The following is a 16985-nucleotide window of genomic DNA, read 5'->3' as shown; positions in this document are numbered from 1 at the left end:
ACAATATGTTTCCCCCCCTGTATGCAAGGCAATTACAGTGTGACTCTAGTGAGGCCTCTGCATCAAACGTTTCGTAATGGATTAAAAGCAGTGGGCCAGAGAATGAGGCAGACGGGGCTACTGCTTTCACTGACCGTGATCAGATAGACAGACTCCAGACCGGCCAATTAAAAGGCCACATATTAAATTCCCTCTCTCCATAGGGACTGGGGATGAGACGAGACCACTGTGAAAGTATGAACCTTTTAAAGCACACAGCCTTTCACTAAGTGTTATTTATCTTAGTGATGGAAGAATCGAAAATGATCTGCTGTGCCTGAGGTTTATTAGAGAGCCCGTGCAACTATATCAAGTTATCAGGTTTGACCTGTTTGGCTACCACTAGAACTTGACAGGTGGGAGGCATTGCCATGTAAATTCTACCTAGCCCGCTGGTTTATAGCTATGGTAATTACCAGGTTAAAATAGTCTGGATGAAGTGGCACTCTAACAGGCAGATAACTAATGTGTTCTGTCGAGGCATGGTCCATTTGATGATCTAGAGATGGGGAGAACGACAGAGTACCTCTGAAGACACTCTTAGGGTAAAACCACCAACATTTATTTTTTCATCTGTGTCCTTCCGGAAGCCATTATTGCAATCTGATGGCTTGAGAGAGTGTATGTTCAATGTGATGGTTCCCTAGTATGACACAGGTAAGGAAATATCTAGCACAATTGTGTGATTTGCAGTCTCCTGACAATGTCATCTTTTAGATGCATTTTGTGTCGACAGTGTGGATTAGTGGTACGTATGCTTGTCAGAAAGGGTCTACAATAATGCATGTTTTATGGTTGATCCTTGTATACCTTCCACCAGTCATTGTGTATCAATCCCACATAAGTGTAGTGCAAGTTGTTTTTAGTAGGGTTATTCCTTTACAGAGGTCTGTGAAATTATCCTTAACTTTCACAGATGTACCTGTCTGTACTGTATATTGAACTCTGGTGTTTGTTTCTATTAAAACCTACTGGTTAGATGTTGCCTGTAAACCCTCTGTGCAGCAGATCAGCTTGGCCTCTCCTAAAGGTAGAGATGCTATAAATTCCCTCCCAAGGTTTTTATGGTAATGAGCGAGGCCACAGTGAGCAGAGAAAAACCTAGAGAAGGAAGGTCAGACACAAAGGCAATTATATAAAAGCACACATCTGCGAGCATGCAGAACACACACATACACAAACAGTTATGCACACACACACACACGCACACACACACACACAACCACACACACACACACACACACTCAGCAAAAAAAAAGAAACGTCCCTTTTTTAGGACCCTGTCTTTCAAAGATAATTTGTAAATATCCAAATATTTTCACAGATCTTCATTGTAAAGGGTTTAAACACTGTTTCCCATGCTTGTTCAATGAACCATAAACAATTAATGGACATGCACCTGTGGAACGGTCGTTAAGTCACTAACAACTTACAGACGGTAGGCAATTAAGTTCACAGATATGAAAACTTAGGACACTAAAGAGGCCTTTCTACTGACTCTTAAAAACACCAAAAGAAAGATGCCCAGGGTCCCTGCTCATCTGCGTGAACGTGCCTTAGGCATGCTGTAAGGAGGCATGAGGACTGCAGATGTGGCCAGGGAAATAAATTGCAATGTCCGTACTGTGAGATGCCTAAGACAGCGCTACAAGGAGACAGGATGGACAGCTGATCGTCCTCGCAGTGGCAGACCACATGTAACAACACCTGCACAGAACCGGTACATCCGAACATCACACCTTCGGGACAGGTACAGGATGGCAACAACAACTGCCCAAGTTACCCCAGGAACGCACAATCCCTCCATCAGTGCTCTGACTGTCCGCAGTAGACTGAGAGAGACAGGACTGAGGGCTTGTAGGCCTGTTGTAAGGCAGGTCCTCGCCAGACATCACCGGCAACAATGTCACCTATGTGCACAAACCCCTTGTCGCTGGATCAGAACAGGACTGGCAAAAAGTGCTCTTCACTGACGAGTCGCAGTTTTGTCTCACCAGGTGTGATGGTTGTATTCGCGTCTATCATCGAAGGAATGAGCGTTACACCGAGGCCTGTACTCTGGAGCAGGATCGATTTGGAGGTGGAGGGGCCATAATGGTTTGGGGCGGTGTATCACAACATCATCGGACTAAGCTTGTTGTCATTGCAGGCAATCTCAATGCTGTGTGTTACAGGGAAGACATCCTCCTCCCTCATGTGGTACGCTTCCTGTAGGCTCATCCTGACATGACCCTCCAGCATGACAATGCCACCAGCCATACTGCTCGTTCTGTGCGGGATTTCCTGCAAGACAGGAATGACAGTGTTCTGCCATGGCCAGCGAAGAGCCTGGATCTCAATCCCTTTGAGCACATCTGGGACCTGTTGGATGGGAGGGTGAGGGCTAGTGCCATTCCCCCGAGAAATATCCGGGAACTTCCAGGTGCCTTGGTGGAAGAGTGTGGTAACATCTCACAGCAAGAACATGCAAATCTTGAGCAGTCCATGAGGAGGAGATGCTCTGCAGTACTTAATGTAGCTGGCGGCCACACCAGATACTGACTGTTACTTTTGATTTGGACCCCCCCCCCTTTGTTCAGGGACACACTATTCCATTTATTTTAGTCACATGTCTGTGGAACTTGTTCAGTTCATGTCTCAGTTGTTGAATCTTGTTATGTTGATACAAATATGTACACATGTTAAGTTTGCTGAAAATAAACGCAGTTGACAGTGAGAGGAGTTTCTTTTTTTGCTGAGTTTATATATCTCTAACATCACCTTGTTGTACCTGTTCAGTGTGATTACATTTACAACCTTTGTCAACTTCATTAAATTAAATTCTGCAAGCAGCAACCTGAGCCTCATGCATCATATTCATTTGGAATCTTTCCTAAAAAGAGATGGAGGGCTTTTCAAAAGAGATCATTTTGTTATTTTGTGCTGAAGTTAAATGAGATTATTTGCACCCTCGACAACCACTGTGATTATTATTATTATTTGAACCTGTTGGTCATCTATGAACATTTGAACATCTTGGCCATGTTCTGTTATAATCTCCACCCAGCACAGCTAGAAGAGGACTGGCCACCCCTCATAGCCTGGTTCCTCTCTAGGTTTCTTCCTAGGTTCTGGCCTTTTTCCTAGCCACCGTGCTTCTACACCTGCATTGCTTGCTGTATGGGTTTTAGGCTGTGTTTCTGTACAGCACTTTGAGATATCAGCTGATGTAAGGGCTTTGTAAATACATTTTATTTGGTTTGTCAGGCTGGTCCCCCTCATCAGTCTGACAATGAGAGGAACAGAAACAAGTCTACGCTGGAGACAAAAACACTTTATTTTACAATGCCAATGCAGCTTTCCCAGATAGTCTATTTACATGTACAGTGCCTTGCGAAAGTATTCGGCCCCCTTGAACTTTGCGACCTTTTGCCACATTTCAGGCTTCAAACATAAAGATATAAAACTGTATTTTTTTGTGAAGAATCAACAACAAGTGGGACACAATCATGAAGTGGAACGACATTTATTGGATATTTCAAACTTTTTTAACAAATCAAAAACTGAAAAATTGGGCGTGCAAAATTATTCAGCCCCTTTACTTTTAGTGCAGCAAAGTCTCTCCAGAAGTTCAGTGAGGATCTCTGAATGATCCAATGTTGACCTAAATGACTAATGATGATAAATACAATCCACCTGTGTGTAATCAAGTCTCCGTATAAATGCACCTGCACTGTGATAGTCTCAGAGGTCCGTTAAAAGTGCAGAGAGCATCATGAAGAACAAGGAACACACCAGGCAGGTCCGAGATACTGTTGTGAAGAAGTTTAAAGCCGGATTTGGATACAAAAAGATTTCCCAAGCTTTCAACATCCCAAGGAGCACTGTGCAAGCGATAATATTGAAATGGAAGGAGTATCAGACCACTGCAAATCTACCAAGACCTGGCCGTCCCTCTAAACTTTCAGCGCATACAAGGAGAAGACTGATCAGAGATGCAGCCAAGAGGCCCATGATCACTCTGGATGAACTGCAGAGATCTACAGCTGAGGTGGGAGACTCTGTCCATAGGACAACAATCAGTCGTATATTGCACAAATCTGGCCTTTATGGAAGAGTGGCAAGAAGAAAGCAATTTCTTAAAGATATCCATAAAAAGTGTTGTTTAAAGTTTGCCACAAGCCACCTGGGAGACACACTAAACATGTGGAAGAAGGTGCTCTGGTCAGATGAAACCAAAATTGAACTTTTTGGCAACAATGCAAACGTTATGTTTGGCGTAAAAGCAACACAGCTCATCACCCTGAACACACCATCCCCACTGTCAAACATGGTGGTGGCAGCATCATGGTTTGGGCCTGCTTTTCTTCAGCAGGGACAGGGAAGATGGTTAAAATTGATGGGAAGATGGATGGAGCCAAATACAGGACCATTCTGGAAGAAAACCTGATGGAGTCTGCAAAAGAACTGAGACTGGGACGGAGATTTGTCTTCCAACAAGACAATGATCCAAAACATAAAGCAAAATCTACAATGGAATGGTTCAAAAATAAACATATCCAGGTGTTAGAATGGCCAAGTCAAAGTCCAGACCTGAATCCAATCGAGAATCTGTGGAAAGAACTGAAAACTGCTGTACACAAATGCTCTCCATCCAACCTCACTGAGCTCGAGCTGTTTTGCAAGGAGGAATGGGGGAAAAAAATTCAGTCTCTCGATGTGCAAAACTGATAGAGACATACCCCAAGCGACTTACAGCTGTAATCGCAGCAAAAGGTGGCGCTACAAAGTATTAACTTAAGGGGGCTGAATAATTTTGCACGCCCAATTTTTCAGTTTTTGATTTGTTAAAAAAGTTTGAAATATCCAATAAATGTCGTTCCACTTCATGATTGTGTCCCACTTGTTGTTGATTCTTCATAAAAAAATACAGTTTTATATCTTTATGTTTGAAGCCTGAAATGTGGCAAAAGTTCGCAAAGTTCAAGGGGGCCGAATACTTTCGCAAGGCACTGTATTAGAAAAGACCACTGCCACAATCGACAGTCTCCGGTACTATTCTAGCATGTCAGTAACCCACTCACTCAGTATGAACTCATACGTTTATTGACTATTGTACCATTCATTATAACAATAGCATCATTACGCTATTATCTGTTGATCATCCTCAATACATATCCTCCCTGCAGTTAGCTAAGCTGATGTTGTGTTAGCATTCACAACAAGCTGAGTGGATGTTACAATCATTAGCACAGTGGTGTCCAATCAGAGACTTCCCAGGTGCTACTCTAGGATTATGTTCATTATCTATTGTATGAGATTTGAGAGTATCATCACAGAGAGGAATTGAGAGAGAGAGAGTGGGAGAGAAAAAGAGAGTGCAGAAGAGGGGAGAGTGAGAGAGAGGGAGAATGAAAGAGAGGGAGGGAGAGGGAGGAGAGATACGAGTGAAAGAATCCCCACTTAGGCTTTTCAAATTGAAAATAATTTCCCCGAAAAAAGGGACCATGATCCCAAGTGATGGGGCGGCTAAATTGCTTATAGCATTCAAACACATTTTGATGGCATTTCCTTTTGGTAAAAACTAAAAAAGGAGAAAAAAGTAATTTGCTCTAAAAGCACATTATTTTCTTCCTTGCTGCTTTGTGTTGAGAAGCTTGTTGCGGCGTACTCTTTTGACGGCGTCCTGAAAGTGGTGGAGGAATAGGCTACCTTAACGATCCAACCCAGAGCACTACCTATGGGTGGTTCAATTAAATCAAATGGATTTTAAAGTGACTAGGGACTGGGGCTGGCTGACACGACATAGAATGCAGCGATCAGGGCAGGATGTTCTGAAGTGGATTGAGTGCGCTTCAAAAATCTGTCCCCCTTCTATCTCTTTGTTCCCTGGAGTGCCTTTTGAAGCAGACCACACACACACCAAACATACACTGCCATCCACATCCAGAGATCTGTCAGTGTGTTCCTTCTGGGTCAGTGAGGAGAGAACAGATCCTGTTGGAACCACCCTCTCTGCCTTAGGAGTAATGCTATAATGAAGCTCTATGGGGGCTGGAGTGGAGTATTGGAGTCTGGAGTAGAGCAGTGGTGTCATTAGACATAGCTATGGTTCACACAGGCCTCTTAGTGCTCAGACACATTCCTCATCAGCACACATCCCACTACAGTGGCTCGCTCATTCTCTCTCTCTCTCTTTTTCTCTTTCATCTGCTTTTAACTTCTAACGCTAGCGTCCCACCTCAACAACTGCCAGTGAAATTGCAGGGCGCCAAATAAAAAACAACAGAAATCTCATAATTAAAATTCCTCAAATATACAAGTATTATACACCATTTTAAAGATAAACTTCTTGTTAATCCAGCCAGAGTCTGATTTCAAAAAGGCTTTACAGCGAAAGCACACCTTTCGATTATGTTAGGTCAGTGCCTAGTCACATAAAAACATACAGCCATTTTCCAAAGAAGGAGAGGTGTCACAAAAGACAGAAATAGCGTTAAAATTAATCACAAACCTTTGATCTTCACCGGATGGCACTCCCAGGACTCCATGGTAGACAATAAATGTGTGTTTTGTTTGATAAAGTTCATCTTTATGTCCAAAACCCTCATTTGAAATTGGTGCGTTATGTTCAGAAATGCATTGTCTCAAACAAACATCCCGTGAAAGTGCAGAGAGCCACATCAAATTACAGAAATACTCATCATAAACGTTGATGAATGATACAAGTGTTAAACACACAATTAAAGAAAAACTTCTCCTTAATGCAACCGCTGTGTCAGATTTCAAAAAAGTTTTATGGTAAAAGCACACCATGCAATTATGTTAGGTCCGCACCAAGCCACAGAAAAACAGACAGCCATTTTCCAACCGAGGAGAGGTGTCACAAAACTCAGAAATAGCGTTATAAATATTCACTTATCTTTGATGATCTTCATCAAAATGCACTTCCAGGAATCCCAGTTCCACAATAAATGTTTGTTTTGTTCGATAAAGTCCATAATTTATGTCCAAATACCTCCTTTTTGTTCGCAAGCACTAAGTCCAGACGAAAAGTCAAAAAAGTTACATTACAGTTCGTAGAAACATGTCAAATGATGTATGGAATCAATCTTTAGGATGTTTTTATCATAAATCTTCAATAATATTCCAACAGGACAAATCCTTTGTCTTTAGAAATGAAAGGGAACGCAGCTCGCTCTCACGGCCGCGCGTGTGATTTAGCTCATGGAATTCTGCCAAACAAACACCTGGTTCAAACAGCTCTTATTCGATCCCCCTTCATAGTAGAAGCCTGAAACAAGGTTCTAAAGACTGTTGACATCTAGTGGAAGCCTTAGGAAGGGCAATCTGACCCCATTTACACTGTATATTGGAAAGGCAAAGACTTGAAAACCTACAAACCTCAAATTTCCCACTTTTTGGTTGGATTTTTTCACAGGTTTTGCCTGCCATATGAGTTCTGTTATACTCACAGACATCATTCAAACAGTTTTAGAAACTTCAGAGTGTTTTCTATCTGGGCCTGAGTAGCAGGTAGTTTACTCTGGGCACCTTATTCATCCAAGCTACTCAATACTGCCCCCCAGTCCCAAAGAAGTTAAGGGACTTCTGTCAGTCTCTCTGTTCTGTCTGTCTGTCTGTCTGTCTGTCTGTCTGTCTGTCTGTCTGTCTGTCTGTCTGTCTGTCTGTCTGTCTGTCTGTCTGTCTGTCTGTCTGTCTGTCTGTCTGTCTGTCTGTCTGTCTGTCTGTCTGTCTGTCTGTCTGTGTCTCTCTCTCTCTCTCTCTCTCTCTCTCTCTTTTCACCATGAGTGGAGAGTTCAATTAATTTTTGTCCCCTGATGTTTCCTTTCAATTCCAAATCTACAACACAGTCATCAAGCCGAAAGAGCTATTCTGAACAACACTGGGCCATTATGTTTCTTTGGCAACAAAGAACTTGTCTGAAACAAAGATGAATCAAATCTTATTTTTTCTGATGTGTCAGAGAGGCATAGACTCACAACAATAGACACAGCGGGAACTGAAGTGGAGTCTTGACGGGGTATATGCTCAAATGAGCAGCTTTAGTTTATCAGTTTGTTTGTGCTTTCTGGTACAGACTAACCTGTTCTTTGACACTGAGGTGGTCCACAATAGGGGGATTCCTAACGAAACTAGAACAAAACAGGACCATGATCTTTTTCATTCTCATGAATTTGTATTCATAGAAAGGTCCTTTGGGGGAAGGATTGTTGACATATATTTGACATTTGTATCTTAAAGCATAATTCAAAAATATATATTATTTGAATTTGGAATATGTGTGAAATGTTGGCCTTACCTAGGCCTCCTTTATTCATGTTTATATTTTTCAATATTCATATATTAATGTAAGAAAATTGTTATTGCAATTAAACTACTACTCATTACAGAGCAAGCGGTAAAGCTTCATATGACACAAATCTTTTATTTTTAGAACTTACAGATGAAACATTATGGTGTCTTATGGGTAAGGCCAAAATGTCACAAATGTCCCAACTTCAATAAATTATTTCTCAGTTATGCTTTAAGATACAAACGACAAATGTACAGTATATCAGCAATTCTTCCTCCAAAGGACCCTTCTATGGACAACATTTAGTCAAAATACCCAAAATCATGGTCCTGTTTTCGTCTAGATTTTTGATGAATCACCCAATACATACAGTACAATTTGTGATACACATTCTGCCATACTGTAAGATGTACATCTAGTTGATAAATATTCTGTTACATATTCTGTGTATTCTGTGTCCAGTGTATGTAGTTTATGTATTCAGTGATAGTAGCCCATTCCCTCATGGCATTTGGACTATATGGTCTTTGCTGTCTCAACCAGAGCTAGCTGGATCCTGCACTGCCTTTCCCACCGCATTCAGTAGACAGAAGCAGTGGAGTTCTGAGGTGCTACACAAACCCCCCGATTAGGTTCCAGTCAGGCTTCCTGGCTGATTACAGAGCGCCTCATCACTTAGCCGGAGGGGAACAGGTTATCCTCAAGAGCTGCTGGTGGCAATCAGGCCAGGTCTCAAAGGGTGTGTGGCTTTTGCTGACTGCTGAAGTGAGACGGTGTTACCACGAGCTAGCTGTGATCCCATTGGTATTACAAGTAAATGTGTAAAGAGAGGTATGGAAAAAAGTTCAGAGGTCATTTGCAGTATGAATAAGCCTTATGACTGCTTACGTGTACTGGCAGTGCAGATCTAGAGGTCAGAACAGGGGTTTTGAACTGCTGTCAGTGTGTGCAGGGTTTTTCCCCACCCAGCACTAACACAGCTGGTTCAATGAATCTACAAATTGTGGTCTTCAATGAAGACCAGTTAGTTAAATCAAGTATGTTAAAGCTGGGCTGGAACAAAAGCCTGCCTGCGATGCAGCTCTCGAGGACAAAGGAAGGACGTCAGCTCTGTATGACTGGGTGGGGCTCACAGCCTTTTACTATGGGTCTTACAGGAAATAATTAAAAAGTGATTACCAAACATACAGAAATGGGACTGGATGGTACTAGAACAGAATCCTCTATTGGAAACATTAATTGGTGGCTTGTTAAGCAATGATCTGGCATTGGATAATTCACTTTGATCTTTACAGTAGCCAGGTGCAAACATGCCCGGTGGCAGATGTCTGACAAGATGTGCTGAGCTGCAGTTTTATTTTCTTCTGAGGACTTGTGTTCGATGTTCATTGTTCATCAGGACAAATTGTTTCCATCTATGTCACCATTTACAGTCTCGGCCAAATGATAGCCTTATAATTGCTGTTTTACACATGAACCAATATATCCATGTTTTCTAATGTGCTTTATCTGTACCATTTTGGAAAGGCATCCAAAAAGCCCAGAGCAGGGTTTGGTTCATTTCACATATGGCAGAATGCACTCTTCAGTCCACTGTACATCACACAGTCTCTCTTAGCTATAACAATACAAACAGAATGTTCTAGTCAGCTGCTAGCCACCTATTCACAGCCAAAGAGCCATTACCGCCACAATGTGATGTCATAAATTGCAGCCGTAATGAAAAAGGCTGGGCGCAAATGAGCCAGTGTGGTGCTCAAACACTTTTAATTGTGTCTTTTGCAGTCGCAGTGATCCTATTGTGCTTTGTTCTTAAGAAATATGGTTTCCACATGGAATGGGCCAGAGCGTTAAATATGTATAATGCTGTTATCCCAGAGATATGTTTACTATTGAAGATTAAACCGATTTGATATGATATTTTCATGTCCACACCACATTTCTATGTGATGGACAGAATAACTATTATTTCACAAACCAATCTAGTGGAAAGGCAAAACTAATGTCGATGAAACATTTTCCCATAACTCTCAAGGTTTATTCTTTGTTGTGACTGGATGTCGAGGGAGCTGTGTCTTTCTCAGGTCTGAGTTCAGTCTGGGGTTAAATCCTGCTCAGTGCTTTGAGTGTTTTGTCTGATCTGGGACCAGCGCAGAGACATTCCCTCTTGCTCAGGCAGTGACACAGAGAGCCCTGCGGTGTCCAGAGCTACTGATTAAATATTTATTCAGGTTTTATGAAGTGGTGATGCCGGCGCTCCATCTGAAGTGACGCACGCTGTATTCATCACTCCTTTGTCTCAGAGAGAAAATGGGAAGAGGTGGAAGAGGGGGAAATAAACTGATCATCCGTTCTCTCCCCTCATCTGGAAGAGTAATGTGGTGAATATGGCTGAGCCTCTATCTGTCTTCATCCGTTCTCTCCACTCATCTGGAAGAGTAGTGTGGTGAATATGGCTGAGCCTCTATCTGTCTTCATCCGTTCTCTCCACTCATCTGGAAGAGTAGTGTGGTGAATATGGCTGAGCCTCTATCTGTCTTCATCCATTCTCTCCCCTCATCTGGAAGAGTAATGTGGTGAATATGGCTGAGCCTCTATCTGTCTTCATCTGTTCTCTCCACTCATCTGGAAGAGTAATGTGGTGAATATGGCTGAGCCTCTATCTGTCTTCATCCGTTCTCTCCACTCATCTGGAAGAGTAATGTGGTGAATATGGCTGAGCCTCTATCTGTCTTCATCCGTTCTCTCCACTCATCTGGAAGAGTAGTGTGGTGAATATGGCTGAGCCTTCTGTCTTCATCCATTCTCTCCCCTCATCTGGAAGAGTAATGTGGTGAATATGGCTGAGCCTCTATCTGTCTTCATCCGTTCTCTCCACTCATCTGGAAGAGTAATGTGGTGAATATGGCTGAGCCTCTATCTGTCTTCATCCGTTCTCTCCACTCATCTGGAAGAGTAATGTGGTGAATATGGCTGAGCCTCTATCTGTCTTCATCCGTTCTCTCCACTCATCTGGAAGAGTAATGTGGTGAATATGGCTGAGCCTCTATCTGTCTTCATCCGTTCTCTCCCCTCATCTGGAAGAGTAGTGTGGTGAATATGGCTGAGCCTCTATCTGTCTTCATCCGTTCTCTCCACTCATCTGGAAGAGTAATGTGGTGAATATGGCTGAGCCTCTATCTGTCTTCATCCGTTCTCTCCTCATCTGGAAGAGTAATGTGGTGAATATGGCTGAGCCTCTATCTGTCTTCATCCGTTCTCTCCCTCATCTGGAAGAGTAGTGTGGTGAATATGGCTGAGCCTCTATCTGTCTTCATCCGTTCTCTCCCCTCATCTGGAAGAGTAATGTGGTGAATATGGCTGAGCCTCTATCTGTCTTCATCCGTTCTCTCCCCTCATCTGGAAGAGTAGTGTGGTGAATATGGCTGAGCCTCTATCTGTCTTCATCCGTTCTCTCCACTCATCTGGAAGAGTAATGTGGTGAATATGGCTGAGCCTCTATCTGTCTTCATCCGTTCTCTCCCCTCATCTGGAAGAGTAATGTGGTGAATATGGCTGAGCCTCTATCTGTCTTCATCCGTTCTCTCCCCTCATCTGGAAGAGTAGTGTGGTGAATATGGCTGAGCCTCTATCTGTCTTCATCCGTTCTCTCCACTCATCTGGAAGAGTAGTGTGGTGAATATGGCTGAGCCTCTATCTGTCTTCATCTGTTCTCTCCACTCATCTGGAAGAGTAATGTGGTGAATATGGCTGAGCCTCTATCTGTCTTCATCCGTTCTCTCCACTCATCTGGAAGAGTAATGTGGTGAATATGGCTGAGCCTCTATCTGTCTTCATCCGTTCTCTCCACTCATCTGGAAGAGTAATGTGGTGAATATGGCTGAGCCTCTATCTGTCTTCATCCGTTCTTCCCCTCATCTGGAAGAGTAATGTGGTGAATATGGCTGAGCCTCTATCTGTCTTCATCCGTTCTCTCCCTCATCTGGAAGAGTAGTGTGGTGAATATGGCTGAGCCTCTATCTGTCTTCATCCGTTCTCTCCCCTCATCTGGAAGAGTAATGTGGTGAATATGGCTGAGCCTCTATCTGTCTTCATCCGTTCTCTCCACTCATTTGGAAGAGTAATGTGGTGAATATGGCTGAGCCTCTATCTGTCTTCATCCGTTCTCTCCCTCATCTGGAAGAGTAATGTGGTGAATATGGCTGAGCATCTATCTGTCTTCATCCGTTCTCTCCACTCATCTGGAAGAGTAATGTGGTGAATATGGCTGAGCATCTATCTGTCTTCATCCATTCTCTCCCTCATCTGGAAGAGTAGTGTGGTGAATATGGCTGAGCCTCTATCTGTCTTCATCCGTTCTCTCCACTCATCTGGAAGAGTAATGTGGTGAATATGGCTGAGCATCTATCTGTCTTCATCCATTCTCTCCCTCATCTGGAAGAGTAATGTGGTGAATATGGCTGAGCCTCTATCTGTCTTCATCCGTTCTCTCCCCTCATCTGGAAGAGTAGTGTGGTGAATATGGCTGAGCCTCTATCTGTCTTCATCCGTTCTCTCCACTCATCTGGAAGAGTAATGTGGTGAATATGGCTGAGCCTCTATCTGTCTTCATCCGTTCTCTCCACTCATCTGGAAGAGTAATGTGGTGAATATGGCTGAGCATCTATCTGTCTTCATCCGTTCTCTCCACTCATCTGGAAGAGTAATGTGGTGAATATGGCTGAGCCTCTATCTGTCTTCATCCGTTCTCTCCACTCATCTGGAAGAGTAATGTGGTGAATATGGCTGAGCCTCTATCTGTCTTCATCCGTTCTCTCCCCTCATCTGGAAGAGTAGTGTGGTGAATATGGCTGAGCCTCTATCTGTCTTCATCCGTTCTCTCCCCTCATCTGGAAGAGTAGTGTGGTGAATATGGCTGAGCCTCTATCTGTCTTCATCCGTTCTCTCCCCTCATCTGGAAGAGTAATGTGGTGAATATGGCTGAACCTCGATCTGTCAGATGACAAGTGAATTTGTTGAGCAAATATATACATTTTCTCTCTCTCTCTCTCTCTCTCTCTCTCTCTCTCTCTCTCTCTCTCAGGGTGATGACGTCCTGACAGTCATCAAAATGAAGGCGCAGTGGCCTGCCTGGCAACCCTTGAATGTGTGAGTAGTCCAGCAGTAACCTCCTCTATCATCCCTCTCTGTTTCTCTCACTCTTTCTCTCTGACTGACTCACTCACACTCCAGAGGGACTGACCAATTCTGCAGCAACGTCCTTTTTCCTTCCTCTCTCTCCTTTCTACATGCGACCCTCACCCTTCTTCGTCTCTGTCCTTTCTATATGCCACCCTCACCTTCTTCTTCTCTCTCCTTACTATATGCCACCCTCACCCTTCTTCTTCTCTGTCCTTTCTATATGCCACCCTCACCTTCTTCTTCTCTCTCCTTTCTATATGCGACCCCCACCCTTCTTCTTCTCTCTCCTTTCTATATGCGACCCCCACCCTTCTTCTTCTCTCTCCTTTCTATATGCGACCCCCACCCTTCTTCTTCTCTCTCCTTTCTATATGCGACCCCCACCCTTCTTCTTCTCTCTCCTTTCTATATGCGACCCCCACCCTTCTTCTTCTCTCTCCTTTCTATATGCGACCCCCACCCTTCTTCTTCTCTCCTTTCTATATGCGACCCCCACCCTTCTTCTTCTCTCTCCTTTCTATATGCGACCCCCACCCTTCTTCTTCTCTCTCCTTTCTATATGCCACCCCCACCCTTCTTCTTCTCTCTCCTTTCTATATGCGACCCCCACCCTTCTTCTTCTCCCTCCTTTCTATATGCCACCCTTCTTCTTCTCTCTCCTTTCTATATGCCACCCTCACCCTTCTTCTTCTCTCTCCTTTCTATATGCCACCCCCACCCTTCTTCTTCTCTCTCCTTTCTATATGCGACCCCCACCCTTCTTCTTCTCTCTCCTTTAAATATGCGACCCCCACCCTTCTTCTTCTCTCTCCTTTAAATATGCGACCCCCACCCTTCTTCTTCTCTCTCCTTTCTATATGCCACCCTTCTTCTTCTCTCTCCTTTCTATATGCCACCCTCACCCTTCTTCTTCTCTCTCCTTACTATATGCCACCCTCACCCTTCTTCTTCTCTGTCCTTTCTATATGCCACCCTCACCTTCTTCTTCTCTCTCCTTTCTATATGCGACCCCCACCCTTCTTCTTCTCTCTCCTTTCTATATGCGACCCCCACCCTTCTTCTTCTCTCTCCTTTCCTGTATGCGACCCCCACCCTTCTTCTTCTCTCTCCTTTCTATATGCGACCCCCACCCTTCTTCTTCTCTCTCCTTTAAATATGCAACCCCCACCCTTCTTCTTCTCTCTCCTTTCTATATGCCACCTTTTCTATATGCGACCCCCACCCTTCTTCTTCTCCCTCCTTTCTATATGCCACCCTCACCCTTCTTCTTCTCTCTCCTTTCTATATGCCACCCTTACCCTTCTTCATCTCGCTCCTTCCATGTTTTCTCTCTTTTCACAATTGCATGAGTTATACCTCACTGCAAGGTTTTCTTCATCGCTCATCTACTCACGTTGAATCATGCCTTGCCTCCCAAGCACACAAATGAGGTGCCTTGGAGCCACTCAAAAGCACATGGCCTGAATCTGCTAGCTCATCTCCACCTGCACCAAGCTGATCAGGGTGACTAGGCTTCCTTTAGACTCCTACATGCATAAACCTTAATTTAATCTCTTATTTAGGAGAAAAACAAGGAGCTAGTTAGCACAGGTAGCACAGAGAGAAATGCATGGTAAAAAACACTCTCACATAGGATCTGAGTGTGAGACTCCAAAGAGAGCTTCCAAAGGCAGCCACAGCTGGGGCCGGAGCCAATCAAATACACAGAGGGTAATTAGCTCACTATCTTGTTTATATGCCAGCAAATTAATTATATCATAAAGTGGCTGTGTAAAAGCAGAGGAAATCAAATCAACTGGTTTAGGGGATGGGTGGTAGGAAAGGGAGGATGAGAGGAGGGGAAGAGGAGAGGAGGAGATGGAGGTTCTTGATTGTAGTGTGATGTGGAAATGTACACATTCTGTTTGTACATGAGGTTTTCTTCCTTGAAAGTAGGATGCAGAAATGGTTAATTGCTCCTGCAGTTGAAGGATGTTTCTTTTTATTCTTTAAAATGAGTCTGTTGGGATTGCATGTGATTTTTCTTAGTACATGTTTGTCTATGTTTTTGAATGTGTTTATAAATGTTGTTTGTACGTGTTTGTACATGTGATTCATCGTGTGTGTGTGTGTGTGTGTGTGTGTGTGTGTGTGTGTGTGTGTGTGTGTGTGTGTGTGTGTGTGTGTGTGTGTGTGTGTGTGTGTGTGTGTGTGTGTGTGTGTGTGAATTAGTGAAGGGGGCTTATGTTACTGAACTTGTGTGTGCATGTATGTGTGTGGGTTAAGAGGGTGTATGTTTTGATGATGATTGATAGATCTCCTGGAGGGGTTTTTCTCCATCAAGGTTAATGGCCTCCTGCAGGCTCCTGTGTATCAAGACATCAGGCTGATCTGTACTACACAGCTGCCTGCCAATTAACAAACCCTCCTACCCTGCCTTTCAAGAAGAGAAAGGGGGAGAAAAAAATAAACAGAGAGAGAGACAGCAAGAGAGCGAGAGAGAGAGAGACGTTGATGAATTATCAGTGGTTAGACAACTAGCTCTTTAGGATCCAAGGCAGATCGTTAGAGATGGAGCTTCAGGTTCAGGGATATCTGGGATCAGTGTTGGGTTAGGAGGGGTTTGGAAGAACTATCATCATGGGAATAGAACATTAATGAATACACTGTGTTTGTGTAACCACGTTTTTACCTGTCTGTCTCTCTATCCATCTTCCTTTCTAGTGCCTTCCATCCACAGTCATCACTTGTACTGATTTCAAACTAAAGTGGTCATCTTGAGAGAGATGTGGTGGCAGGAGCAAAGGAAAGAGAGAGAGTCAGAGGAGGGTGGAGAGGAGGTGGGTGAGCAGAGGGGTGCAGATATGACTCATAACATGTTAAAAGGAGAGGGCGAGAGAGAGAGAAAATAGCCAAAATAGGGAAAGATGGACACAGAGAGAGAGCGACAGAGAAGGAGATGTGGTCAGAGAGAGAGAGGGAGGAAGAGAAAGTAAGAGAGAGAGGAATAGAATTCCACCAGAGTTGTCTCCAACCAACCAACCGCTCCACCCCGTCACACCAAGGTGAGCCTTATGGTCATCACGGAGACGGATTTACGAGGGTTGCTGGACCTATCGTTGAGGGAAGCTCACCTAATTAAAAACGCTGCGGCGCATTGAGGAAATTACCCCCTGCCTCATTTGCATACACGCCAGGGGATTAGCCGGGCTGGACTTGGAAGGAATCAATGATCCTTTGTGTTACGTTCACGTTCCTCCTCCTTCCCTCAGGCCGTGTTTTATTGACGGGTAAACACATCATTCTCCCTGCCTGTCGTTTTCACAATGTCCTTTTAAAAGACATGTTTGCTTTTGCCCTCCCCGGCTGGATTGAAACACTTGACACAGTGAACTGGAGACTTTGAGTTTAAGGTCTGTGTCTGTCTCTCTGTCCTTCATAGGTAAACCACGTTCAAGAGGATGTCTGGTTTCATCTGGTTTACCTCTCA

The 16985-nt window shown here is 43.8% G+C and overlaps 1 protein-coding gene across 1 annotated transcript in view; it reads left to right on the top strand.

The window, feature by feature from the left end:
• Window positions 1–16985, top strand: part of LOC112249269 (spondin-1) — a 127508-nt gene that overhangs the window by 96274 nt on the left and 14249 nt on the right. Inside the window, 1 exon segment of the mRNA XM_042321108.1 lies at window positions 13419–13483. Coding sequence (XP_042177042.1) covers window positions 13419–13483 — 65 coding nt within the window.

The sequence above is a fragment of the Oncorhynchus tshawytscha genome, linkage group LG04, assembly GCF_018296145.1.
Source record: "Oncorhynchus tshawytscha isolate Ot180627B linkage group LG04, Otsh_v2.0, whole genome shotgun sequence".
NCBI lineage: Eukaryota > Metazoa > Chordata > Actinopteri > Salmoniformes > Salmonidae > Oncorhynchus > Oncorhynchus tshawytscha.
This window is presented reverse-complemented; position numbering and strand designations above follow the sequence as displayed.